The 27623-nt window shown below is 47.5% G+C and overlaps 2 protein-coding genes across 5 annotated transcripts in view; one reads left to right on the top strand and one right to left on the bottom strand.

Moving 5' to 3' along the window:
• The window catches only part of LOC135196935 (coiled-coil domain-containing protein 124-like), an 85667-nt gene that overhangs the window by 24406 nt on the left and 33638 nt on the right, over window positions 1-27623 (top strand). For 3 of the 4 annotated variants that reach the window (XM_064223778.1, XM_064223776.1, XM_064223775.1), the window contains exon 2: window positions 15561-15733. In XM_064223778.1, coding sequence (XP_064079848.1) covers window positions 15575-15733 — 159 coding nt within the window. In that variant the 5' untranslated portion in view covers window positions 15561-15574. The remainder of the gene's footprint in view (window positions 1-15560; window positions 15734-27623) is intronic. The other variant, XM_064223777.1, reaches the window with a different exon arrangement.
• Window positions 56-13411, bottom strand: LOC135196532 (uncharacterized). Its single transcript, XM_064223380.1, has 2 exons — window positions 13333-13411; window positions 56-999 (listed from the first exon to the last, which is right to left on the bottom strand). The coding sequence occupies exons 1-2, from the start codon at window positions 13409-13411 to the stop codon at window positions 56-58; spliced, it is 1023 nt and encodes a 340-aa protein (XP_064079450.1).

Below are 27623 nucleotides of genomic sequence, written 5' to 3'. Positions count from 1 at the left end.
TTCAATTAAAAAAAAATAAATGGGAATAAAATGTGTTTAATCAGATTATAAAACTTCAGAATATATGTAAGTTATAGGCAATGAAAGGTAGAAAAATAATTTTATCGTCAGGATTATAGCACGTGACTACCTGCTGTAAGCGTTTGTTTATGTTCTTATACTTAGTGGTAGTAGATCTTTCATCTCCTCTTTCCATGTGGAGCACTTTTGTATGGGACAAAACTTCCTCCTTCATGAGACGATCTATGAGCTTCCGTAGGTTAGGGTGAGGTTGTTGAGCATTATTTGATAGAGCACTATGAAATCCTTCACGACTGTTGTTTGTTTGAGGCATAGACCATTGAGTTCTTAGGTTCATATTCCAGTGGGAAATTGAAAATAATGGACTAGCTCTTCTGCGATTTCCACCTCTTCCTCTGATGACTCCGATGTAATTTACCTCAAAATACGAGAGAAATTCTGAAGGGATATCCTCATCCTCCGAAAGTTCCTCAAAACCTGTAGACACACCTTCAACTGGTAAAATTGCAAGAGCAGAGAGACAACGTATCTTAAGACAAAATTCATCATCATTGTGGTATCGAACTTTATACCCCAAATCAACAATTTTCTTGTAATTTGCTTGGCAGAAGTGGAAGAAACATCCACTCACATCAGTGTCAGGAAAAGTACATTTAATTGCGTTAAATAATCCTTTTTCAAAGTTACTCATTTTAGTTAATGGATTTTGTTGCAGCAATTCTTGAATTTTTTTGTAAAGCATTTTATAAGTTTCCTCTGTTTTGTTTGGAAGAAGGGCATAAATACGAGGAAAACTACACTTCTCTACTTGGACATGGATGGTAAAAAGTTGATAGAAAATTGCTGGTGACACCTTAAAGGTGCCATCAACAGCCCAGTTTCTGTACCTCCTTAAATGTTCAAACCCTACTTCAGTAGCAAATATCAGAATGCGATTATGGTCATCAGCTCCCGAATCATACTGTAAAAACTTTTCCCCTGATGAAAGATGTTGAAATTCTGTTGGAATGCAAAACCCTGACCTTTCCCTAGGGATTGCAGGAGCACTGAAGTTCTGCTGCCTCCATCGACGAATATTTCTACTTAGATGCTGGACGTTTTGTACTTCAGCTCGTGTGCAAGCATCCAACGGCGACAAGCAGCTTGAAACTAACGATCTAGTAGATAAATTTTTCGAGGAGACATCTTCCTTTAGCTTTGCAACGGCACTTTTTGCTTCAACTGTACTTTTAGAGGCTGCGTGATTATGTTCGTTGCAGGTCTTTATCAACTCGTAGTTTTCTTCTTTTGATTTTGTACTCTAGCTTTACACGATTTTTGTTTCCTCTGTGTACACTCCCAGTAAATTACGGTTTGTTCATGAAGCTTACCTGTCAGATATATATATAGCTGTATTCTCCGAATTCCGACAGAATTTCAAAACTTACGACACGTGCAGTGGGAGTCAGGTGGTTAGTACCCATTCCCGCCGCTGGGAGGCGGGTATCAGGAACCATTCCCATTTTCTATTTAGATTTTCTCTGTCGCCAGTACTGTCAACACCTGTTTTCAGTACCTCCGTCTTAGGATTTTGAAACTTCTTTTGCTACTTAAGTATCCTGATTGTCTTTTGGTTATTGAACTTGGATTTGTGGCTAGGCATATGCTTTTTGTGGATTGTTTTTTATTTTGGCTTGATTTTTCCTTAACTAAGATGTCTGGATCTAGTTCGGCTAGCGCCAGAGTATGTTGTATGGAAGATTGTAAGGTAAGGCTACCGAAGGCTTCGGTAGACCCACACACAATATGCACGAGTTGTAGAGAACATGTGTGTGTGATTGATGATCGTTGTAAGGAGTGTGAATGTCTGTCTGATTCGGGTTGGAAGGTGTATGAATCCTATGTGTGCAAGTTAGAGTGTGATAGGATCAGGAGGTCTTCCTCCAGGAGTATGTCAGGCAGTAGACGTAAGGGCAGTAATGTTTCTCCTGCTACCCCTCCAGTAGTTTTTGCAACTCCTAAATCTGTAATGCCTTCGGGCCCTGAAATGGTGTCTGTGGAGGGTAATGCCCTATCTGGGATTCTAGAGTTCCTATGTAATCTAGAATCTAAAGTGCTCGCCTTGGAGGGTAGAAGTGTTTTTAGTGCAGTGAAGTGCAGTGAAAGTGCCCCTAGTGTTGTGGAGGGGGTGTCAGATCGGCCCTATAATGCCTCTAGGCCTGGACCTCTGTCGGACTCCCAGGAATCAGGGAGAGGGCAAGTCGAGAGCCGAAGGAGGGTTACGGGGGCTCCCCACCGATCTGGCGTCCCTTCGGCAGGACCTGTTGATGCTTCCCAGGCTGCCAAAGAGCGTGCTCGTGCGCGTATCCTCCAATAGTGCTTTTGTTCATGAAACTTACCTGTCAGATATATATATAGCTGTATTTTCTGAAGTCCGACAGAATTTAAAAAACTTCCGACACACGCAGTGGTCGGCCAGGTGGTTAGTACCCATTCCCGCCGCTGGGAGGCGGGTATCAGGAACCATTCCCATTTTCTATTCATAATTTTTCTGTCACCGGTGCTGAAAACACCTGTTTTCAGTACCTCCGGCTTAGGATTTTGGAAACTTCATTGGATGTGGCTAGGCATACGCTATCTTTAAATTGATTTGAATTTGATTCATTTTTGCATAAGATATCTGAATCTAGTTAGGCTAGTTTCAGAGGGTGTTGTCTGCAAAGATAGGGTGTGGCTACCGAAAGCTTCGGTAGATCCGCACTTGGTATGCACGAGGGGTATGGGTCTTGCTTCTTTCTTGAGATTTGTCATGTAAGGAGTGTGAGACTTTGTCTCCGTAAGGAAGAGTAGATTCGTATGTAGCAATTTAATCAGAAAACTGTCTAATTCCGTAGGAAAAAGTATGTTGTATGTACGCAATTAATCAGTAAACAAAAGTCAGGGTAGTGAACCTGCTAACTCCTGTAGACTTTATTTTGCCTAACCCTATAGTATGGCCTACGGTTATGAATATGTCTGCGAGAGGTGATCGCTCTCCTTCATTGTTGTGAAGAGTGCTACTTCTGTTATTGTTACTCCTAACCCTGTAATGTTGCCTTCGGGCCCTAAAAACAGTGTCTGTAGAGGTTATTGCCTTTCTCTATACTCTTTCGATTCGTAACTTAGAATCGAAAGTGCTGCTTTAGAGAGCAATAGTGAAGTGGCTAAGTGCAGTGACAGTGCCCCTTGTGTAGTGAGGGTGCGTCAGATCGGCCTTATAACGCCCTCTAGGTCTAGACCTCTGTCGGACTCCCAGGACCACAGGGAGAGGGCATGTCGAAAGCCGAAGGAGGGTTACGAGGAACCCCCACCGATCTGGCGTGCCTTCGGCAGTTTCTGATGAAAATCCCCAGACTGCCAAAGTGCGTGCACGTGCACGAATCCTGAAGGATTGCTTCTCGTCCTCCGAGGCGTCCTCCCCGCGCAAGGGTTGGAGCTCTCGGAAGGACTCGCGCCCTCTAAGAAGCTTTAGAGAAGAGGACGCTTCACGTCCTCTCTTTCTTCAGGAGGGAACGTCAGATCGACCCCATAACGCCTCTAGGCCTGGACCTCTGTCGGACTCCCAGGACCAGGGAGAGGGCATGTCAAAAGCCGAAGGAGGGTTACGGGGAACCCATATCGATCTGGCGTCCCTTCGGTAGGACCTGTTGACGCTTCCCAGGCTGCGGAAGATCGTGCACGTGCACGAATCTCGAAGTATTGCTTCTCGTCCTCCGAGGCGTCCTCCCCGTGCAGGGGTTGGAGCTCTCGGAAGGACTCGCGCCCTCTAAATAGAAGCTTTAGAGAAGAGGACGCTTCACGTCCCCTCTCTCTCGTTATGCGTTTCAGGGAGAAGTAAGAAGGCGAACGTCGCCTGATCACGTGTACGTTTTTCCACCGAGAAATATGAAAAAGAAGACAGTTTCTCTTGCTTGTTTTGACGCCTGTCAGGAGCGTGACGCTTTTTCTGCACGCTTCTTTTGACGCTCGGCTTGAACGGGACGCTCGGATGGACACCGAGCGTCCTCGCCAGTGGACGCCGAGCGCGCGCCAGGACGCCGAGCGTGCGCCAGCGCACGCCAGGTTTGTCTCCTGGCTGAACGTTTCTGTTGAACTCTTCAAGCTCTTGTTTAAGATTTGAGCCTCAAGAATGTGAAGTAAGCAGTGCTTCGAAGGAAGCTTAAAGTGAACAGACAACTTCGTCTTCGAAACCCAGCAAGACCTCAGGTTTCGTGAATTCAAGAGGTCTCTGTCAATATTATATTGCTTTTCGCAAAGGTGGATGGAGTTAAGGAAAGCTCAAGGGAAGAGATCTCGTTTCTCTACCGCAGTCAAGACTTTGCGATAAGGCAGTTACGGGTTATGTAAAGGCTCGACGTCCTGCACGTCAGGACTCTCGGCAACGTTCAGTAGGATTCTTGCAGAGGCACTCATCAAAAGGACGCTCTTCAGGAAAGCGCAAGACAGGACTTCCTTTGCCATACTGCCAATAAATTTTAAGCTTTAGCAGGCATTAGTTGTGATACGGGAGAGGAAGCTGGTTGGAGAGTTTCTTCCTCTTCCAGGATAATTTTGCAAGCTTTTTAGCCCATCTGAAAGGGTTTTTTCAGATGATAGATTTTGTTAGTTTCTAGTCGGGACTACGCTGCCGAATTGAACATCGTCGTTCTACCTGCCGTAAGCCCAGTCTCTTAACAGGATTCTTGCCCTTCCTCGTTTGAGACGGGAATCGGAAAAATAAAAAATGCTCGACTTCCTGGATTACGTTTTGTCCAATTCAGTGACTTTTCCCCCATTGACAATATACTATCGTTTTATCAAGTAAGGTGGGTATCCCCTCATTGACAAAATATCTCTTTGTCCATAAATGGGTTAGTTCTCATTGACAAACATCTCATTAACTTGATATTGCGTAAGCGAATAAGTCTTATTGACAAGATTCGGAAGAGCTCTCATTCGTCCTTCGCAGACTCGTACAAGAAATAGACTTGTAGACTACGTCAATGAACGCTTATGTCCAATAACATAAGAAGCTTGAGCTGTCTGCTTCGATTCTCTAAGTTTTGTTCATGAAACTTGCCTGTCAGATATGTATGTAGCTGTATTTCCGAATTCAGCTATATATATGTCTGCCAGGTAAGTATGAACAAACTTTATTGTGATATATCATATTTTGCCTTGCGTTATTTTACTACTGGTTGGTTCAAGTCATATACGCTTGCTGCAGTTACCTCTTCGGATGGCAACCGAGAGTCTATTGTCTATTATTTTAAGGACATTTAATCATTACTCCCTGCAGCCTTCAGGAGTTTCCGATTTATCTTTTACCGTTGTATGGTAGTGTTCTGACGACACAAACGCATCTATATATTTAGCGTTTTCTGTTTCGCTTAAATATACCAGCTTGAGTCTCTTTCTGCTCAAAAAATAACAGACCTATTTCTTCGTAGAATAGGGTAGCTGGCAACCCAGACATAAAGTTAAGAGACGACGTTCGTAAGCTGCTGGCTGCTGCTGTGTCTGTCCTCCAGTCCAACTGAGCCAGTAACAGATCGTGCGCTGTCATGCGCGGTAGGTTACGTCTCTCTCTCCGCGGGATTGACTGGACTAACCGTATCTGTGCTGGCGGTTTACGTCTCTCTGCGGGATTGACTGACTACTTTTATCTCTGTCCTACAATCACGGACTTTAGCCTAAGATTGAGGGGATTTCTTACGTGAATGAATAAACGTTGCATTCGTTTTCGCCTTACTAGTGTTCAACAGAGTTATCTCTTAATCCTTTCGGTGCTCGTTACCGCACGGTATAGAACTACGAGTCTACCACAACATTGCACTTTTATATGCTCTCCTGCTTAGGCAAAGCGCAGCCTTATTAGGGAAGTAAGCATACTCGGGGAGGGAATGGATGAGCTTGCTGGGGACCATTTCCTTCCTGAAGAAGTTTGTTTCCCGAATAGACTGCAATTCAGACCACAGTTTTTTTCCTACCCGGGAAAACTAGAAAATATTATTCAAGATCTAGGAATGATTCTGAACATCTCTCAGTGATCTATCACCTGAGGTGATAGAAAGAAGGTGCCGGACATCTGGATAGGGTTTCAGATGTCCTGGTATCTTAATCTGAAAGAAGTAAAACCGATTCGGTCGTCCCTCCAGTCCTCGAAACGAGTTTGGAAACCAGTGGTCCCAGATCAACTCTGATATTCCCATCTCTCTCATATCTTAAGAAGTATCTTTCTCTCGGTCCCTGTTCGAGTTTACGAGAAAGAGCCTATTATAACAACAGGCGTAGAATGTAACGATCCTCTAGAGGTTCGTTACAGGATTGCAAAAGTCCGTACGAATTGTCTCGATCGACGGCAGCAACTATTGACTTCCGAGTGGAATCTTTCTTTAGAAGTAAGTTGAGAGTTGTGGAGACTTTAGGGACGCCCTTTCATTCTTCTCTTCGTTATGTTGAGGACGAAGAGGCTTCTTCTTCTCTGCTCCCTTATTCTCGATCCGGGATCTGTACCATTAAACGCCATCCTATGATATTGAACGGGGATGGATGTTTAGTCTCTTTTCCCCTTTTTCAATGCTTAGGAATGTAATAAGAGGATTTATGACGTCACAGGGAGCGACAATGACGCTGATCGCCCCATGTTGGCCTTCAGGATCCTGGATTCACAGAGGTCACATCCTTCCTAGTTCACTTTCCAAGGACCTTTTCCGAGAGAGTCGGTCTACTCTAACTCGAAAGGTACCTATAACCTCTCCGCTCTGAGTCTGACTACGTTCAGACTATCGAGATGTTGACAGGAATAAGATTACCGTCTTCCATTTCCGTCTGAAGAATGGGATAAGCTGGCAGTCACAACTATTAAAGAATACGCAAATATGTTGTTGACGGCCTTTGGGCTCAGAGATTTGCGTCTGTCAAACAACAAAGCCCTTCACGATCTTTGAGTTCTGTGGAATCTCGAAACTCGCTCACCACCTACTTTTTGTCTCATCTGTTTTCTCGGAGTCAGACACTCGTGCGAGATCAGGCGACATATAGTAGCCCTGAGTTTCTTGTTGACGAAGTCGGTTGCATTTATACACCCCCGATGATCGTGTAACATAAGACCAGGTTGGACTGTCAGGCATTCTTCCTTCGGGACTGAATCGCCTTTTTGCTCCTCGCTCCTTTCTCCTGGCACCAGAAGCTTGAGTCAGGAGTTGATTCGCTGACGACGTTGGGTTGCGTTGATACACCCCCCAAGGTTTGCTTAGATTGAATCGCCCAGGCAGTCCAGACACTCATCCTTCAGCGAAGAATAGTGCCTTATGGTCTTCAGGGTACAGCCTTGCTGTCCTTGATTCGTCTGACTGGTCAACTGGTCGGTCACCTGATTTTAGTACAGACGGACTGACTGTGCATGTCCAGATCGAAGCTTCCAAAATGGAACTTAGACGTAGTCTGAAGTTCTTGATGTCAAAGCATTCGAACCTCTCCTACCTGTTAACTTCTTGCATGTGATCAGGAAGGCCTTCTTCTAACCACCCTAGATACGACAAAGAGGGTTAGTGAGATTTTAAGCCATCGTCACTAGTTTTGGCTTTAGAAAACACAAGGCGGTGTGCTCTCTAAGCCTTCCGTTGTGGCCTAAGAATGGAAACCCGTTTTGTCCTTGGGCCAGGAGCTTGGAAGCAAGGATGGCACAAGTTAGTGGGCAGGAGCCAGAGAGAGTCCTGTGCCCTGTCGGGTCTCTCAAGTTTTATCTACATAAAACTCAAGAAAGTCGAAGTCATTCGGGCAATCTGCAGTGTTCCGAAAAAAGACCAGACTTGCCCATATCGAAGAACACCCTGGCTTTAGTGTTAAGGAGTTCTTTCAAAAATGCTCCTTCATTGTGTTTGCACAAAGATTTGAAATCTTTTTATCTGAATGCTCACGAGGTGAGGGCGCGGCCTCGGAAGCATTTCAACAGAGCATGGCACTCAGCAACATCCTGAGTACCATGTTTTAGCGAAGCAACTCTGTGTTCACTTCACACTCCCTGCGAGATGTGAAGATGGCATATGAGATCTGCTGCTCGCTAGGGCCATACGTGTCTGCAGACACAATCTTGGGGGCAAGAAGTACCACTCATCCTATCCTGTAGAAAATGGTTAGGAAGAGCTCTTAATTTAGTTGTTGAGTCGCCGACAACGGCGACTTCTTAACTCTTAAGCCTTAGTTAACACACCTTAACTTTGGCTAGGTTGGTCAGGTGGTGATATATATATTTATATATATATATTTATTTTACTTCTTAGCCCTCATGGTATGGTCAATATGGTCTAGTCACATTGTGGTCACGCCCCCGTTGACAGATCATCTGGAGTGCACCAGCTTTATAGGTCTCTACCTCGCTGGCAACTCTAGGAAAGCAGAAGTAGACTTGGGTGACTGTAATCACGAAGTCAGCTATGCTAACAGGTGGAACCAAGATGTAAATCATCTGCATGCATTTGTTTCCCAAAATCCTTCTATTCTGTCCCTTCCCACCTCCAACGGTGGGATTCAGCTATATATATATCTGACAGGTAAGTTTCATGAACAAAATGATATTGTTATGATACAATAAAGTTTGTTCATACTTACCTGGCAGATATATATAATCAAGTACCCACCCACCTCCCCTCAGGGGACAGTGGAAATAAAAATTATGAATAGAAAATGGGAATGGTTCCTGATACCCGCCTCCCAGCGGCGGGAATGGGTACTAACCACCTGGCCGACCACTGCGTGTGTCGGAAGTTTTTTAAATTCTGTCGGACTTCAGAAAATACAGCTATATATATATCTGCCAGGTAAGTATGAACAAACTTTATTGTATCATAACAATATCATTTTCGTCATCCAAGGCGTCCTCCCCGGACAGGAGTTGGAGCTCCAGGAAGGACTCGCGGCCTCTGAAGAGAAATAAGACGCTAGATGTCGCACAGGCAGCCGTCGTCTTTGGTTTCTCAGAGGAGGATGCGCCACGTCCTTTCGCTCCTTCTGCTTTGCGGTCGTCGCCTGAACATTTGGACTACTCTCCACCTCAAAAGAGAGCAAAGATGCAAGATGTCGCATAGGCGGCCGTCGTCTTTGGTCTCAGGGAGGAGGACGCTTCACGTCCTTTCTCTTCTTCTGCCTTGCGGTCATCTCCGGAGAGTTTTGCTGCCTTTACTCCACAAAAGAAGATCATGACGTCATCCGACAATGACGCTTTTGAGCGCCTCAGTTGCGCCAGGGATAGAACTGTTGTGGTTCATGTGAGAAGGAAGGTGGCTTCCCCTCGCCCCTTGTCTTCTCACAGGATCAGCCCTTCACCTGAAAAGGAGTCTTCTCCTACAAAGAAGATTATCCTTTATATGCAGCAACAACTTGCTTCGTTGCTTGCCGAGAGAGAGGCAGAGCCACGTCGTTGGAGGAAGGATGATAGACTGCCGATCAAGAGGTCTAGACAGTCCCCCTCTCCTTCTCTTCGCTCTTCTCTTTCTCCTGTTTCGTCGCCCTCTGGATTTCGTGCGGCTCCCCAGCGGTTGTCTAGAGGGCACGAGGAACATCTTCCTAAACATTCTTCTATCGAGAGGAAGGGACGTCGTTACTCTCGAAGCAAGGATTGTTTTCCTGCTCCCCGAGACGTTCCCCTCTCCTCTCTTCGTGGCTCTCCGTATACGGAACATGACGTTCGCTCTGCTGTGAAGGAGGGTGTGGTTCAAGCTGCTAAGCTTGACGCCGTGCAAGCGGCTTTGCTTAGTCAAGCAGCTCGCCAAGACGCCCCCTGACTATCAAGTCTTGGTTCGCTTACTTCGTGCTTCTTTTGGAGATAAATTCCAACCCTCGGCTCCTCGCTCTCCTCCTTCTCAGTTTTCTTCTTTGAAAACCAACAAGACTCCGGGATTCGTGAAGATGACGACTTCGCTTTCGACCAAGAGGGCGTTTAAGAAGGTCCATGATTGGGTGGAGTCGAGGAAAGCACAAGGCAAGACCTCTTTTGCCCTGCCTCCTTCAAGACTTAACGGCATGGCAGGCGTTTGGTATGAGACAGGGGAGGACGTCGGATTAAGAGCTCCCTCGTCTGCCCAAGGTGACTTTGCCAGCCTGGTTGACGCACCGAGGAGGTCTCTCCTTTCGTCGGCGAAGGTGGCTTGGACACCTGAACTAGACCACCATCTTAAGGGCCTCTTCCGTACGGTGGAGGTATTTAATTTTTTGGACTGGTGCTTGGGGGTACTAGACACACAGTCTCGTAGTCAAGATTCGATTAGCCTGGGGGAGCTGTCCAGCATTCTTTCGTGTATGGACAAGGCCGTCAGGGATGGTTCGGAGGAACTGGCTTCGCATTTTTGTACAGGGCTCTTAAAAAAGAGAGCGCTCTACTGCAATTTCACTGCAAAGTCAGTTTCTCCCTCGCAGAGGGCAGAGTTGCTGTTTGCCCCTCTTTCGAGCTATCTCTTTCCCCAGGCTATGATAAAGGATGTGGCCGGCAGCCTGCAAGAGAAGGCTACACAAGACCTTCTAGCACAGTCTTCTAGACGTCCTGCAGTCCCTTCGACGTCTTCGCGAAGGCAAGTTTCTAAGAAGCAGAAGCCCTTTCGAGGCGGAGCTTCCTCGAGACCGCCTTCTCGAGGAAGAAGTCTTTCCAGAGGCAGAGCGCCTTCTAAACTCAGGGGTAAAAAATGAGACTGCAGTCCTTCAGTCACCAGTAGGAGCCAGGCTTCGTTTATTCGCAAAAGCCTTGAGAGAGAGAGATGCAGACAGCTGGTCGCTCAATGTCATCGAGCAAGGATTCAAGATACCTTTCCTGAAGCCGCCTCCGCTGTGCACGACACCCAGGGATCTGTCACCCTCTTACCATCAGAAGCAGCAGATTTTATACGATCTGCTCAAGCAAATGCTCGAAAAGAGAGCGGTAGAACAGGTCGTGGACCTACAATCCCCGGGCTTCTACAACAGGTTGTTCCTGTGCCGAAACAGTCGGGAGGTTGGCGACCAGTTTTAGACGTAAGCAGTCTGAATCTTTTCGTGGAGAAACAGAGGTTCAAGATGGAGACGCCTCAGTCAGTTCTTGGGGCCTTAAGACAAGGCGATTGGATGGTGTCATTAGATCTTCAAGACGCCTATTTTCACGTCCCGATCCATCCCCAATCGATGAAGTATCTGTGGTTTGTCCTGAGAGGAAAATTTTTCCAATTCAGGGCTCTTTGCTTCGGATGGAGCATGGCCCCGATGATCTTCACGATTTTAATGAAGAATGTGGCGAAGTGGCTTCATCTTGCAAACGTCAGAATCTCTCTATATCTAGATGACTGGCTCATTCGAGCATCTTTGAAAGCACGGTGTCTGAAGGACCTTCAATCAACTTTAGCTTTGGTGAAGTCCCTGGGACTTCTGGTGAATTTCAAAAAGTCACATCTGATCCCAACACAGTCCATCGTGTATCTGGGGATTCAGATGAATTCAGTGGCTTTTCGAGCTTTTCCGTCCCAGGTACGTCAGCAGCAAGGCTTAGACAGTGTCAGCCTTCCTAAGGAAAGAATCATGCTCGGTGAGGGAATGGATGAGTCTGCTGGGGACCATTTTCTCTCGCTGGAGAAGTTTGTTTCCTTGGGAAGACTACACCTCAGACCTCTCCAGTTTTTCCTGACGGAGAACTGGAAGGACAAGGAAAATCTCGATACGGTTTTGAAGATCTCGAGAGAGGTAAAGGATCACCTAAGGTGGTGGCTCGATCCTGTAAAGCTGTAGGAGGGATTTTCCCTCAAGCTTCAGAGCCCCGACCTAGTGTTGTTCTCCGACGCATCCACCACGGGGTGGGGAGCAACACTAGGGGGGGAAGAAGTGTCAGGCACCTGGAGAGGGGAACAGGTGTCCTGGCACATAAACCTCAAAGAGCTAGCGGCCATCTATTTGGCGCTCCAATTCTTCCAAGACAAGGTCTCACATCAAATAGTCCAGATCAACTCGGACAACACCACAGCTCTGGCCTACATCAAGAAACAAAGAGGAACACACTCTCGGTCCCTGTTCAATCTAGCGAGAGAGATCTTGTGGGCAAAAGCACGGGACGTAACGATCCTTACGAGGTTCGTCGCAGGCGTAGAGAACGTCCGTGCAGATCTCCTCAGTCGGCAAGGTCAACTGCTGCCGGCCGAATGGATTCTTCACCAGGAGGTGTGCCAAGAGCTGTGGGGGTTATGGGGACGTCCTCCCGTAGACATCTTTGCGACGTCGAGGACAAAGAGACTTCCGCTGTACTGCTCCCTGGTGCTCGATCCAGGAGCAGTAGCGATAGATGCCCTTCTCTGGGACTGGACAGGGATGGACCTGTATGCCTTTCCCCCGTTCAAGATCCTGGGAGAAGTGATGAGAAAATTTGCAACGTCAGAAGGGACGAGAATGACGCTGATCGCCCCGTTCTGGCCGGCAAAAGAATGGTTCACAGAGGTCATGTCCTTCGTAGTAGACTTCCCGAGGACACTTCCTTCAAGGATAGATCTACTCAGACAGCCCCACTTCGAGAGGTACCACAAAAACCTCCCCGCTCTGAGTCTAACTGCGTTCAGACTATCCAAAAGTTAGCCAGAGTGAGAGGCTTTTCAAGACCTATGGCAAGAGCTATTGCCAATGCAAGGAGAGCTTCCTCTCTTGCAGTGTACCAATCGAAGTGGGCCGCTTTCAGGAGTTGGTGCAGAAAGAAGGGCATTTCCTCTACCACGACCTCTGTGAACCAAATAGCTGACTTCCTACTTTACCTGAGGAATGACTTGAAGCTTGCAGTCCTGATGATCAAAGGCTACAGAAGTGTGCTGTCTGTAGTCTTTAGACATAGAGGCATGGACTTGGCAAACGACAAAGATCTTCACAATCTCTTAAGATCCTTCGAGACCACGAAGATCCTTCAACCTAAGTTGCCGTCATGGAACTTGGACGTAGTCCTTAAGTTCCTGATGTCCAGTCGTTTTGAACCTCTTCATGATGCGTCACTAAGGGATGTTACCAGAAAGGCTGTCTTCCTAACTGCTCTGCCGACGGCGAAGAGAGTTAGCGAAATTCAAGCTATTAGCAAGCACGTTGGCTTTAAGGGGCATAATACCGTTTGTTCATTAAGCCCGACGTTTCTGGCTAAGAACGAGAATCCATCCAACCCTTGGCCCAAGAGCTTTGAGATTAAGGGTATGGCCAAAGTCATTGGACGGGAGCCAGAGAGAGTCTTGTGCCCTGTCAGGGCTCTCAAATTCTATTTGCGGGAAACAAAGGAATGTCGAGGTCCTTCTAACAACTTGTGGTGTTCGGTCAGGAGACCAGACTTACCGATGTCGAAGAATGCCCTGGCATTCTTCTTAAGGGACACCATTAAGGAAGCGCATTCATCTTGTGAAGACAGTGACATGAAGCTGTTAAAAGTGAATGCTCACGAAGTGAGGGCTATATCTACTTCGGTAGCCTTCCAAAAGAACATGGCACTCAATGACATTTTGAGTGCCACCTTTTGGCGTAGGAACTCGGTGTTCGCTTCACACTACCTGGTTAGGTGAGCTTTTAAATTTTATATTGAGTTATGGTTGTAGGGTCGACTGCCTGAGGCGGACTTCCCTTCCTTTAGCCTAAGTTATGTGGGGATTAACTTTTGTTAGGCTAGGTCAGGTGGTGGTTTTGCTTCTTTGCCTTCATAGTATGGTCAAATGGTCTAGTCACATTGTGGTCACGCCCCTGTTGACAGATCATCTAGAACTCACCAGCTACATAGGTCACTACCTTGCTGGAGACTCTAGTAAAGCAGAAGCAGACTTGGGTGACAGTAATCACGAAGTCAGCTATGCTAACAGGTAAGGAACCAAGATGTCAATCATCTGCATGTATATGTTTCCTAAAATCCTATTCTGTCTCTCCTTACCTCCAAAGGTGGGATTCAGCTATATATATATCTGACAGGTAAGCTTCTTGAACAAAATGATATTGTCATGATACAATAAAGTTTGTTCATACTTACCTGGCAGATATATATAATCAAAGTGCCCACCCACCTCCCCTCAGGAGACAGTGGCACTAGAAAATCTGAATAGAAAATGGGAATGGTTCCTGATACCCGCCTCCCAGCGGCAGGAATGGGTAATAACCACCTGACTCCCACTACGTGTGTCGTAAGTTTTGAAATTCTGTCGGACTTCGGAGAATACAGCTATATATATATCTGCCAGGTAAGTATGAACAAACTTTATTGTATCATAACAATATCATTTTCTAATGCGTAAGGTGTTCAATTATTCTTTGTTCACCCCGAATTGGAAATTAATAACGGAAGACTTCGCCTGTTCCCCGCACTACTAGCTCTGCTTCCAGATTAAATAGAAAATTCCTTCCTGATCCAACCTTCAAGAAGCAGTACAATCCCTGTGTTTTCATTACTGAAAGACTCTGCCTTTATTGCAAGCACCAACTTTCTTGCCAAGCAGCAATTAAGTAGCGGAATAACTTTTTCAGTCCTGTAAAATACGGGGGGTTAGAACCGTCTTCACTCAGTGTCATCGACGGGACTTTTTCTATGATCAGAATTGTTAGAGTTCACTTCTCTCTAATCCAACTAATGTGAATATGTAGGTCCACATTAACCCTAGTCATTCACTAAGTAGTACTGTTTCACCTTGGTTGAGATTCAACTAATGATGAGAAACTTCTGTCTTGCCCTTTCAGGGACCTTGGTCTCTAGAAGGCATTTGACTCTCGTTTAATGTGGCCACATGCCTTGCGAGAATCATCATCTCGTCTCTCAACATCATTGGCAAACAAGATAGAAGATTTGCATAATTCGTTCTCAACATCATCCTTCAAAAGGTGGGTGTCATGTTGTGACTACATCTCGGATGCGCAATCATTCAGCATCTGTTGACGAGTCCGAAACCTTCACGATCTCCTGCGCTTTGGACTTTTTATTGGTTGATCCAGATCTGTCATTACTCTGTCCTGTTGGTGTGTTGCTGTACCTAAGAAGGATCGACACGCTTCATTGAGTGTTGATACTGTTATGCGCTGCTGACTTCCATTCAGAAGTGTTTAATGACACGTCTTCCTACGAATGTTTTGAAGTCGTGGATAACTTCTCTGCAGTTGGATATGTCCACTGTTTGAAGGAGTGCCAGTGGCTGGGTACATTTCATCACTCCGAAGAATATGTCGGACTGGAAGATAGATGTGATCTCATTATGATCACATTTATATCTTCCTTCCTTTGGGTCTGCCCACAGGTCCTTGGAACCTCTTTTCCTTGAACCTGCGGTGGATGCTCACACGTTATGTTTGCTTACCCAGCTCCTTCAAGAGGACAAGTTGTATCTTGCCTATGGTGTGCGGTTGTAGAGGTAAGAAGGATGCTAGAGTGACTGGCCTCTCTAACTTCCTCTCCTCGTCCTTCTACTCCTCTTCCTTTGCTATAAGCATATTCCCATTGTAAAGGGCCTCATGTTTGTATAGTTAGGAAAAATAAAATTTACTCTAAAAAATTGTGATTTATGGAGAAAAGTATAACAAATCTTTCCTTTCAGAAAGATTATAGACAATGCCTAAGAAATTTAAGGGTGAAAACAGCAAAGCAGTTGTTGCTAAAGCACGCAAAGCAGAAGCAGCAGCAGAAGAAAAGGCAAGGAAAGACAAAGCCATTGAAGATGCCTACTGGGAAGATAATGATAAACATATTCAGAAAAAACAGGCCAGAAAAGTAAGTAAAGCATAGTATATTTTTCAGAATATATTGTCTTGGTATTACAAACAATAAAATAATGTAGCACAAATAGCTCGTTGTTTTACTTTTGCTTTATGGTAAAGAAATTTTGATTAACCAAGTGTGCCAATAATAAATTGAATAATTTTTGAGTAATTTTTGCAGGCGAGTATATAATGTTGCATTCTCAGTTCAGAATGTATGGCAAATAGGGGTCCCAGCTTATTGAGTTATTGATTAATTAAGAAATGGAGGACTGACTATAAATTTATTGTTAAGCTTTAGTTGATTAACTGCCTTAGGATTAAAAAAAATACAAATTTAAAAGAAAATTTGTTCCTACACGAAAACAAGCCCTTGGTCCTTTAACAAGAGGAATTACTTAAGGGAAAGCCAGGACACAGCTGCTGAAACTTTCAAACAAGGCGGTTCGGTAATTAACTACCTGTCTGGCAATCAGGAGTCCCTCCCGACCGGACGTAAACATTCCAATTTGCTTTCGGCCGCTGCTTGGAGTAGACGTATGTCTCATCACTCTCTGCCTGACTGTTTTGCTGTGACTTTCACCTTTTCCCAATGGGATCTTTCTGTTATTTTTTTGTGTGTATATGTACTTGTGTATAATTGTGTTTGACTTAGAAGTATGCAAACCCACAAATCACAATTTCCCAAGAAGTTTGCTCCCCCATCTGGCATTTATGTCCCAGAGAGGGTGGTAAAAGATGTTGTAACTTTAGGTCTTCAGTTAGTGATCATCATGCCCTTTGCTTTCATTGCCAAAGGCAAGAGTGCTCTAGTTCTGATAATTGTGCCGAGTGTTGTGACGGGTCTCCTGAGCAGTGGGGGAAGTTTGATGGGAGAAGGCAATACAGAAGGAAGGCATTCAAGGCTTTGTCTGGAGGTAACACCCCCCAACAATGCCCTTGGTTGCCGGCAGTTGTCCCGTGCTTGCTGTTTTCCCTCCGGGGGAATCTCAGCCTCGCCTTCCCCTTCCGACTCATTTGGGGGAGGAAGAAGGATGGGGCTGGTCCAGGACAACACTCCTCTTGGGGCCTCCGCTCACTCCGAAGGTATTCATCTCCTTTGGAGTGAAGGGAGACCCCTCCCCTTAGACCTGACTCTTGTTTCCATTTGTTAGGTGTCAGGACTCGAGCAGGCATGGCCTTCCCTTAGCCTCTCGGGGCCCTCTGTCAGTGAATGGGTTGCTGGCCCACCTGAATACTAGTACGTTCTCTACTGCCGTGAACCACTCTCTAGTGACTACAACAACCTCAATTGTGACACAGCACAGGTTTGCCATAATGCCTATGATGGTTTTTGCCCATTACCTCACCAATGTGACTCCCTGGGTGGTGAAGGGCACCCATCCTCATATGCCAGCTATTGTGATGTCAGTGCCACCTTTCCCTGGTTTTGGGGTGGCTCCTGTGCCTGCTCCTGCCATGCTATTGCCCTCGGTGGTGTCGGAGATTATGCCCCCAGTGATGACTTCTGTCAGACCTACTGCTGTTCCTGCCAAGCCATCTGCCGTCCCTTGTGGAGTCCTGAGAGCTTCCCTGTGGAAGCTGACGAAGAAAAGGTAGAAAGAGGGGTCTTTTCAAGTGTCGCCATCTGCTGCCCCCTCCCCTCCCCTCCCTCTTCGAAGGCTTCCCGGCCTAAGAAGAGGAAGGAAGCCTCTCCACCCCCAAGAAGTCCTGTCACAAGACTTCTAAGGGTCTGCAGCCTTCCACTGAGGAAGCACTTAGTTCTCTCGTTGGCTCACCTGCTTCTTCAGGAGCAGGAAACTTTGCGCTGTCTCCAAGGTTTAGCGTTGCGGGAGCCCTAGAATTATGAACTCCTGTTCATTCTCCTGTCTGATTAGGGGCTCTGCCTCTAAGACTGGAGCTGCATCGGGGACTTGTTTGCAAGTTTCCCCGAATGTGCAACCTTCTAAGAAGGGTTGTACATCCAAAGTTGGTGCCGGAGAGACCTCTCACCGCCCCAACTCTGGCTCAGGACGAGAGAAGGGATTGAGCCATGCAAGTGGCTCACCCCTACTTGTGAAAGCTAAGCCTAACTCTCCATCAGGTATCAGGAAGGGTGTCGCTATCTCGCAAGACACATCTGGATTATAAGGCCATTATGCATTCTAGACGTCGAGAGGGGACATAATGAAGAAAATAATACAGGCAGTCTCCGGTTATCGGTGGACTCGGTTGACTCGGTTAATGGTGATCCGGTGATATGGTGCTTGTCAAGTACCATAAATCAGTGATTTATGGTGCCATAAGGGGCTGATTTTTGGTTATCGGTGCCATAAGGTGCAGATAATAGAGTTATGGTGCCATACCATACCTAACAGAGGCACCAGTAACTGATTATCGGTGCCATTAACTGAAATTGTGCGCCATAAGCACCATAAATCACAGAGTTTCGGTTAATGACGGTTTTCAGTTACCAGCACCCCACCAAAAACGGAACCCCTGTGATAACCGGGGACTGCCTGTACAAGATAACGTGTCCCCCACCAAAAATGGAAAAGAAATAGAACTTGTGATTTATTACCAAAACCAACAGACAAAGGACCTAAAAATGAAAAACAATTCGACCCTACCAGCAAGATACCCCCTAAAACAGTCAAGTATAGTCTACCAATTCACATGCCCCAACCGTGGATACCTCGGCTCTTATATCGGAATGACTACAATGTGACTGTCAAAAAAGATCTCGCCACGTGCAGGAAGGAGCTTTTATGAACCACACCAGAACAGCACACCATCAAGCCAACTCCCACGATGATATTGTCCAAAACACACAGATAATCGGAAGGACTCCCGACCAACGATGCCCCTGCCTGTTAGAAGCCCTTCCTCATCCAAAAAGGAAGGCCCTTAATAAATACTATACAGGAGGTACTCTTCCTCCCCTCCAATTTAAGAAAAAATATCCTTGATGATAATACCATCCTTAACAGCAACATCAATGCTGGAACACCAGATGACACAAGCAGCCCAGCAGCCAATGAAAATTCGTGAGACTGACATCACTGAGGAGGGGAGTGTACTAGCCAATCAAAATTCGAGTGGTGTTGACGTCACACTACGTCATGCCCCACCACTCAACGCCATCCCCCTACCTTGAAGGTCCACACAGTTGCAACAGCGAAACCACCAGCATAGAGAAAATGGCTTGAGTGAAAATCCCTCTTGCCAATGAGGGGCGAGATCCAGAAAAACAACCAATGAAAACTAAGCAGACAGCTGACCCCTGCTGCCCTATATGGAGTAGATCCTGCAAACACCATAATTCTACTTTGATCCTTTGCTGTGATCGTGCTCAGTCGAAATCGAGAGAAACGTTAGAATGATCATATTTATATGTATTGAATATTTTAGTTTTACAAGTACTACTGTCATACCCCTACATGCGAAAGTCCCTACGTACGAAAAATCCAGGTTACGAAGGCAAAGACGAAGATTTTTTTGCATCTGTGTACGAAAATAATTCAGGTTGTGAAAGGGTATACTGTAAAGTCCAAGATTCGCCTGGGCCGCCGAGAACAATGTTTCCCGGGATTTTTTTTTTATTTTATTTTTTGTATAATTTACGTTTGATGTATAGCAAAGCCAGGGGAAGATATTTCAAGATTCAAGAATTGCTGCAGTGAACAAAAAGAAAGCAAATTTAAAAAAGAGCTAAAGACTCCTTTGTTCCGATACGTAATACAAACCCTCGGTCCTTTAACAATAGGAAGGTAACTAGCGGCAGCTGGGACGGTCGTAAGCTTCGAACAAGGGGAGAACGGTAGTTAACTGCTTGTCCGATCGTGCGCGCGCCCGCGCGCCCGAGAGGTGAAGAATCACTTTTGCTTTCGGCCGCGGGTGTGAAGGACGTGTTCGTCATCGCTCTCTGCCCGTTTCATCGTCGTATGCTTTGTTTATATTGTGTTTTCTACTAATGGTTTGTTTGATCTTGAAAATGAAACTGTAAGTACACTGTTTTCATTTTCATTACTTAATTATGAATCAACATGGAGCTATCGCCGTAGAGGCGGCGATTTCCGCTCTTTTCATGAAATTGAATTGAATTATGTCTCGGTGCCGAGGGCGGGCGCACTCGCGCCGAGTCATGTATTTTGGGCGAAAGTGTGTAATTGAAAGATGTAAGTACTCTTTTTCATTATATTTTTGCCCTGTGCGTTCGTTGCCGAGAGCTTGATTGCGCTCGGCACGAGCCTCTTATTTTGTATGAATAGAATGCAATGAAAGTGGATTCGCAATGCAGTTTTCTTTTCATTTTCATTTATTAATTGCATCAAATTTAATTTTGGATCAATTTCCGCTCTTACCCGGGAATTAATCCTTACGATTTATTGCTGTGAAAGTGAAAATCGCAAGTGCAGTATTGTTCATTTTCATATATATTTATGATAGCATCATATTATTATGGATCAAGTTTCCGCTCTTACCCGGGAATTGATCTTTCCCCTTTTAAGTTCTATGAAGTGAATCGCAAGTGCAGTATTCTGTTTCATTTTCATATTACTTTTCACTGCTGTGCGGGGGTAGCGGAAGCGAAGGTCCTGCCAGGAAGTCGTCGGAAAGCTCTCCCGCGACTCCCTTGGTATCCGATTCTTCGTCTTCTTTCCTGCCCCCCCTGCCCCCGCTCAGCTTCCTCGTAATTTTGTATTTGGGTCCTTCCTTGCCGTTCGGGGGGGGTGGGGGCATGTCTCCCCCGTGCGTGAGGGAACCCCTCTTACTAATCTGTCTGTGCTACCGCAGGTGTTACAGGTGTTACATCCGTGGGAGACGACCTTGTACAGGTATGGGCCACTGCGGCTGCAGGGCGTGCCTAGCATCCACGATCTGCTGCAGCGTCTAGCGAGGTCTGGGGCGGTGACCTTGGAGCGGTCTCCACTACAACCTTCACAGGCCCGCTTATGCTGCTTCCCCCCGCTGTCTACACTCCCCATGCTGTGTCGGTGACGCCGTCTGCCGCTTCTAGGGCCGGTCGCCGCCGTACCGAGGAGGGGTATGCCGCCGCCGCCTGTGTTTTCTTCGTGTTGCCTGCCCCAGACTTCCGCTGTTCCAGCAGCTCGCCCCTGGACCGGCCGCCAGTACCAGGTTCCCGCTGGCTGCCGATGATTCTACGAGGCGATGGCTGGGCCTGCCGTACCTGTCGCTGATGTGGTTCCCGCTACTGGCTTGGCTGTCCCTTCTGTGTTTACCGCTGCCGCTGTTCCTGCCGCTCCTGAGCTGGTTGCTGTTCCTGTCGCTCCTGGTTCCTGCGCCTGTCCATGCTGGTCCTGCCCATGGTGTGTCTTCCCCAGTCCCAGGTCCTTCTGGACAGGTGCAGTCGGGCCGTGTTGCTTCGGCAATAGGCCCGACTCGGCCTGGATGGAGGAACCTGACGCCCTGTCCTGCACTGTCCCCTGCGTGAGCTGACGAAGAAGAGGAAGGTGTCATCTTCGTCTTCGTCTGCTGCTGCCTCTTCCCCTTCGACTTCTAAGGCCCATAAGCCGAAGAAGAAGAAGGCTGCCTCCCCCCCCCTAAGAAGGTCCTCCCTTCGGGAACTTCTAAGGGCCCGTCCCACCGAGGTGGGACGGGGAGTCCTTCTGCTGGTCCTCCTGCTCCTTCGGGAGCTGCCCGTCTCCCCTTCCGTAAGGAAGAGATAGACGGGGACCAGAGGAGTATCGGTTAGCTCTGGTACTTCCTCGCCTGGTGCTAGCGGCGATGCCGCTACGCCAGGTTCCGGCTCGGTCTCTCGTTCGCGGGAGATCCCGAGTGTACGCTCTCCCTCGGGAGACCGTGCAGCCAAAGTTTTGGCGCCAGAGTTCGCTTGGCGCCAAGACCACGGCACGGAGCAGAAGGCTGGCGAGAACCGCTCAGGTGACTCTCGCCAGGCCAGCGGCCGCTCTCGCAGCGACCAGCTGGTAACCGGGGTTTTCCCCCTAAGAAGACTCCTTCGGGAACTTCGAAGGGCTCGTCACACTCCGGTGTGACGGGGGGGTTCTTCTGCTGGTCCTCCTGTTCCTTCGGGAACGGGGCCCGTCTCCCCTTCTGAGAAGAAGAAGAAGACGGGGACCAAGGTGTGCTGGCTACCGCTGGTACACCCTCGCCTGGTCTTGGCAGCTCTGCTGCTAAGCCAGGTACCGGCTCGGTTTCTCGTCCGCGAGAAGTTCCGAGTGTACGGTCTCCTTCGGGTGACCGTGCAGCCAAAGTTAAGACGCCTGAGTTCGCTCAGCGTCATGACCGAGGCACGGAGCAGAAGACTGTCGAGAGCCGCTCAGGTGACTCTCGCCAGGCCAGCGGCCGCTCTCGTAGCGACCAGCCGGTACCTCGGGTGGACGTGACGGTCTCTGACCGGCCACAGGTTGAGGCTTGGCGAGGGTCCCCCAGGTCCCCTCGACCGACGGTACCAGCCTCGGCTGGTACCAGCGGTTTGACGTGCCGCGAGGACGCTCACCGGTCTCACCGCGAAAGCGAGCTCTGCAGGTCACCTGACCGCCGCTCCCACAGGGACCGGGACGGATACGGTGACCAGCAGCAGCTCGTCTGACGCACGGGACCGGGGTCGACGTGCTCAGTCGAGCCACTCGCCACAGGTGAGCGGCACGGCCAGGCCTGCAGATCGATCCCCACCGCGGGTTGGTGATCGGCTGCAGCCCCCCACGTACGCTGGTCCTGCCAGCGAGCGGGGGGGGGGGGGGGGGGGGGGGGGGGGTGGGGGGGGGGGGGGGGGGGGAGCGTCAGGTCTGTCTCTCCACTACCTTCAACTTCCTCGGGCTACTAGGGAAGAGCGAGGTAGCTAGGAGTGATCGTGAGAGGTGTGCCGCTCACGATCCCGTCACGACGCCGCACGTGCCACGTATGGTCTTAGGACCAACCCAGGAGTAGTGCAAGTGATTGGAGGCAAACCGTCAGGGGGGGGGGTGGGGAAGGGGGGTAGGTGGTTTCAGTTGTCAGTTGGTCTCTTCCGATAGCCTTCAAACTTCCTTGGCATACGCCAGGAAGAGCGAGGTATATAGGAGTGATCGTGAGATTGCGCCGCTCACGATCCCGTCACGACGCCGCACGTGCCAGGTATTGTCTTAGAACCAACCAGGACGTACGCGCAAGTGATTGGAGGCAACCGTCAGGGATCTGTTGCTGGTCCTTCTTCTGAAGGAGGAGGGTCTTGGGAGCTGCTCTTGTTGGAGGGACTGGACGGTCCTACTCCTCAAGACGCTGTAACTTCCGAGATTCAGAGTAACTTTGCCCAGGTTATTGCACTGATTCGTCAGCACAACGACCTGGGGGAAGGATCGCCGCTCCCACCAGCAGAGCCCATGTCTCTGCTCGAGTCGTTTTGGGCCCCGAGAGGGAACCCAAACCGACGGTGGGTTTGCCGCGATCGGAGCTTGCCGATTCTGTCTTGAACCAGAGTCTCTCGTCTCCGGACAAGAAGGCTCTCTCAGTTCTGGCCGGTCGATCAAGCTACTTCCACCTCCTCTACTACGACAGCGGCGTTTATAGTGTCTTCGGACACCGTATTTAAATACTCCTTCGGTCCTCCTGAGAGGTTTCGACCTCGACAAGGACTGGAATGAGTCCGGAGGACGGTATCGGCTCTCTCCTGTCAGGTGTCGATCAGCCCCACCCAGACGACGTTCACAGTGGCGGCAGACCCTTACCTACAGTGAGAGTTCGTAACCCTCCTCGGGAAAACGTTTTCACCTGACGATACGTTTTCCCAGACTCTGATTGCGGCGATGGCTGCTCCTACTCTTCTCCAACTGCTAGTTCCACTGGGAAGGCGAGCGAGTATCCAATTCCTCCCCCATTCCCTCTCTCCTTACGGCTACGAGGGAAAGGGGAGGGATCCTACAGAGATTTCTCTGTAGGATTCCACGTTGGGGACTGCGCTACCGGGGGACCTTCGGGTCCTACCTGACGTAAGCCCTGGTCGTTGAGGAGGATCCTGCCCCATTCTCGATTTCTACGGGAATCGAGAGGACCACCAGCCGATATCATTTGACGAATTCGGTGGGGGTTTCGCAGACTGCTTAGAATTCTACGGAATTTCTAGCGCATTCAGAGTGTTAGAGTTTCTTACGATCTCCAAACACTTAGGCGAAACCACGGTCCAAAGTGAGCGAAACGAGAATCCCCGATATGTTACACGATAATCGGGAACCTCGCCTATGCTCGAATTCCTGGAATTTCTAGCATTAGGAAGAAGACTGCTGCTGAAAGAAGACTATCTCACAATAGGCGACCAACCTGGAATAGAGAAGAACGGACGGGAATATCCAGTTTGGCTTGAACTATCGTCTTAGTATTCTGTTCACCATTGAAGCTTTCCTTCGAGGAAGACTTCTTCACTCTCTTTGATAGAGACCGAAGGTGGTCGATCTCCAATCCTTATTTTGTTTTCTTGAAGGAAAGAATTTAGGATGGAGATCGTTGTTCAGAATCCTACAAATATACTACGTATATTAACCTCGCGACATGATTCTGCTAAGCAGTTGAATGGTCCGAGGGGTAGGCGCATATCCTGGTTATTCTACGGATTGCGACTTAGATGAAAAGTATTCTAATTGAACTGCAACTCGGGTTGCCTGCAACCTCCCGGGAGTTTCCAGTTTCAATTTTATATACTTATGGTGTTGTCACAACAACACCATTTAAGCTTTTATATTTACCGAAATTCGTTTCGCATAAATATAATTGCTCGAGCATATCTTTTTATGCTCGGTGGTTCTAGCCGAACGCATTCCTTCGTGGAAAGGATTACTTGGCAACTCAGGATGACGAGTCAGCGACAGCTACTGCGTATTGAATTGCCCGAGGCATTTCAGTACCTGCTGCCCCTTTAGATGGACGGTTGGTTATGTCTTTCTCACCTGCTTTGATTGAATACCAACCGTATCTCTGCCCAACAATCACGGACTTAAGTCTCTAATTAACGGGGATTCTCGCATACATGAATGACCATCTACTGCTGTGACGCTAGTATTCATCGTCTTCGGTATTGCGAGAATTTTAAACAGAGATATCTATTCAACTCTCATCTTTCTGTTTACTGCACCCGGTAACCAGAATTCTGTAATAGTCCCTCTTGCTGCATCGTATCTCGATAATGCGAAGGATTTTTGCGGAATCTGAGTTTGTCCTTAAAATATCTTGTATTCGGAGGTGTGCAATTGTTCATTGTTCACCCCGGATTAGCAGATGTATTGAAAGACATCGCCTACTCCCACACCTGCCAGCTCTACTTCCAAACGTTCAGCCCATGAGAAGCAGTTCTTCAGGCGGCTCTCCCCTGTGTTTCATTACTGAAGAACGCCCGCTTTCACTGCACACCGGACAGCAATGAAATGGCGGTTAGCGTTTTCAGTCATTTGTAAGCACAGGTTTAGAATCTTGAGATTCCTTCTCTCGATTCAGCTGGAAGACGTAGGTTACATTCATTGCCTACCTTCGTCTTCAACGTCACAGTGTTGTTTCTCCTTAAGCTGAGATTCAACGTCTATGAGATTTTGTTGCCATCAGGGACCTCGGTCTTTTGAAGGCAATTGACTTTCGCCTTTTGAGCTTATGCATTAAGAGAATCATCGCCGCGCCGTCCAGCATCGGTGACTAACAAATATTTTATTTGTTTGGTCTCTCAGCATAACTCTTTAAAGGGCGAAGGTCACGTGACTTACCCGGATGCTTGGACAACTTGCCTCTACTGATTCCGAACCAGTCAGTCGGCAGCTGTCAGAGCGCCCGAGTCAGTTACGAACTATGCTGTGGACTTAGTTCGGTTGTTCCAGAGCAATCATTACTTCGTCTTAATAGCTTGTCAGTATGAGTACTGTACATAACCAAAGTCGAGAAGAGGGATAGGTCATACGACTATCCCCTTCTTTTCGTCTTAGGTAACTGCATGACTTCTCTTGAGAAGTCAAGCACAAAGGGATGGGGATTTGTGACGCTCGATTTCGTATCGATCTTCGTAGCGAAGACTCAGAACCCTTCGGTAACTGACGATTGGTTCGAGTCCTTCACAATACCCTCCCTAATGGACTTCACCGCCTCCGATACGAAGGCTATGCTGCTTTGTCCTGTGAAGGCGCGACGGAGCTGTCTGAAGAAACTCGACACCCAGGATGAGTGTGGACGCCTCTTCATCATTCTCTCGCGTTCCGCAAGAACTTCTCCGTGGCGCAGGTAATGAAGACAGGCGCCTGGTCCAACCGGACCGCATGCACCTCCTTCTACCTTCGGGATATCTCCCACAGTTCCTTGGATCTTTTTCCTTGGGAACCATGGTGGTTGCTCAACACGTTGTGTAGTTAACCCAGACCCTCGCAGGCTGAACAGCATCGAGTCCTGGTGTGACCGTAAGAATGGATGAGGAATGAGAGTGTGACTGGCTCCTCTTCCCATCTTTTTCTTCCCTCTACCTCTGGGTAGAGGGACACGGTCGTCACCCTGCTGGGTAAGGACGAGATGCAGGTGAGCTACTCAATAGAGCACCATCCTATCCCTTTCAGTAGGGATAGGAGTAAATATCCACCACTTCCTCCAACAAGGGGGAGGAAGTGGATGCCAATTTGAGACAAACCCATCATTTTATGATTGTCTCTTGCAAACAGGAACAAGTTCTTGCTTGCTGGTACGAAGAGATACGCTTGCCTCTCTCTTAGTACTTGGCCCAGAGGTCTGACCATTGATCCTGCGGTGCACACCCCGATCAATCGGACAGAGGTTTGGATCCCTCCCTTGCTCTTACGACCAGGGAGGCACTCCAGGGTTGGACGAACACCAGTCTGTTCACCAAAAAGACTCAGATTCCTCCCACCAAGAAGTGAGTCTTCCTATTGTTAAAGGACCGAGGGTTTGTATTACGTATCGGAACAAATGACAATTTGTCGAAAATTGCATTTTTCCTAACTATACAAACCTGAGGTCCTTTACATATAGTCCCACCTCATGCCACCCCTCACTCTGCAACTTTTTGCATGGGCCTAAAGCAAAAGTGATTCTTCACCTCTCGGGCGCGCGGGCGCGCGCACGATCGGACAAGCAGTTAACTACCGTTCTCCCCTTGTTCGAAGCTTACGACCGTCCCAGCTGCCGCTAGTTACCTTCCTATTGTTAAAGGACCTCAGGTTTGTATAGTTAGGAAAAATGCAATTTTCGACAAATTGTCATATTCTGCAGGAGCTATGATACTGATGAGAAAACAATAAAAGACAATTATAGAATATAAGAAGCAACTTACTTAGAAAATGTACAAGTGCCTACCAGAGAGGGAATAATCCTTGTGGAGGTCTGTACATACAACCGAACAAGTGAAGTCTAGATAAATGAAATGTGAGACTATGTTCACTATTATTTTACTACGATGCTTGTAGTCATTACATTATCATGTACCCTTTCATTATGAATATTCCTGATGTCTAATGTATGATAAATACACCTCCCATGTGCCTTAATTTACATTTCAATGTTCAATGTTTCATTATGAGTATGACAATGACCCGAGGACACTGTAACATTGTATTTTTCCCACCTCTGGCCATTGCATATCAGTGTATCGTCCAGCCTTCTCTCGTGACGAATGTCTCTCTGTCCATTTGTATATGTATAACTTTAATGAATTTACTTGCTTCTATATAGTGTTTCCTTCCTCCCTTCAAGAGAAACACCCACAGGACATAATAAACCCTTCTATGGCCCAACAAGGAGCCCCCAACGTGAAGGAAGTGAAACAACCAGGTGTTTGGTTTCTTACACCATGAAAACATATTGGTAAATATATGCATCATAAAATAAAACTAATATCCTTTTCATCAATTAGGTAATTCAGTATATGCTATTTCAAGCTTCAGGATGAGTTTTTTCCTTGTTTTATTGCTTTTCACTGAATAGTACCT

The sequence above is a fragment of the Macrobrachium nipponense genome, chromosome 18 (genome assembly GCF_015104395.2).
Source record: "Macrobrachium nipponense isolate FS-2020 chromosome 18, ASM1510439v2, whole genome shotgun sequence".
NCBI classification, from domain to species: domain Eukaryota; kingdom Metazoa; phylum Arthropoda; class Malacostraca; order Decapoda; family Palaemonidae; genus Macrobrachium; species Macrobrachium nipponense.
This window is presented reverse-complemented; position numbering and strand designations above follow the sequence as displayed.

Coding starts and splice junctions, on each gene's coding strand:
- LOC135196532 (XM_064223380.1), bottom strand. CDS start 13,411: ATGTCACTGTCTTCACAAGATGAATGCGCTTCCTTAATGGTGTCCCTT. Junction 1,000..13,332: donor CAGGGCATTCTTCGACATCG/GTAAGTCTGGTC, acceptor ATCTTTCATCAG/GGGAAAAGTTTTTACAGTAT.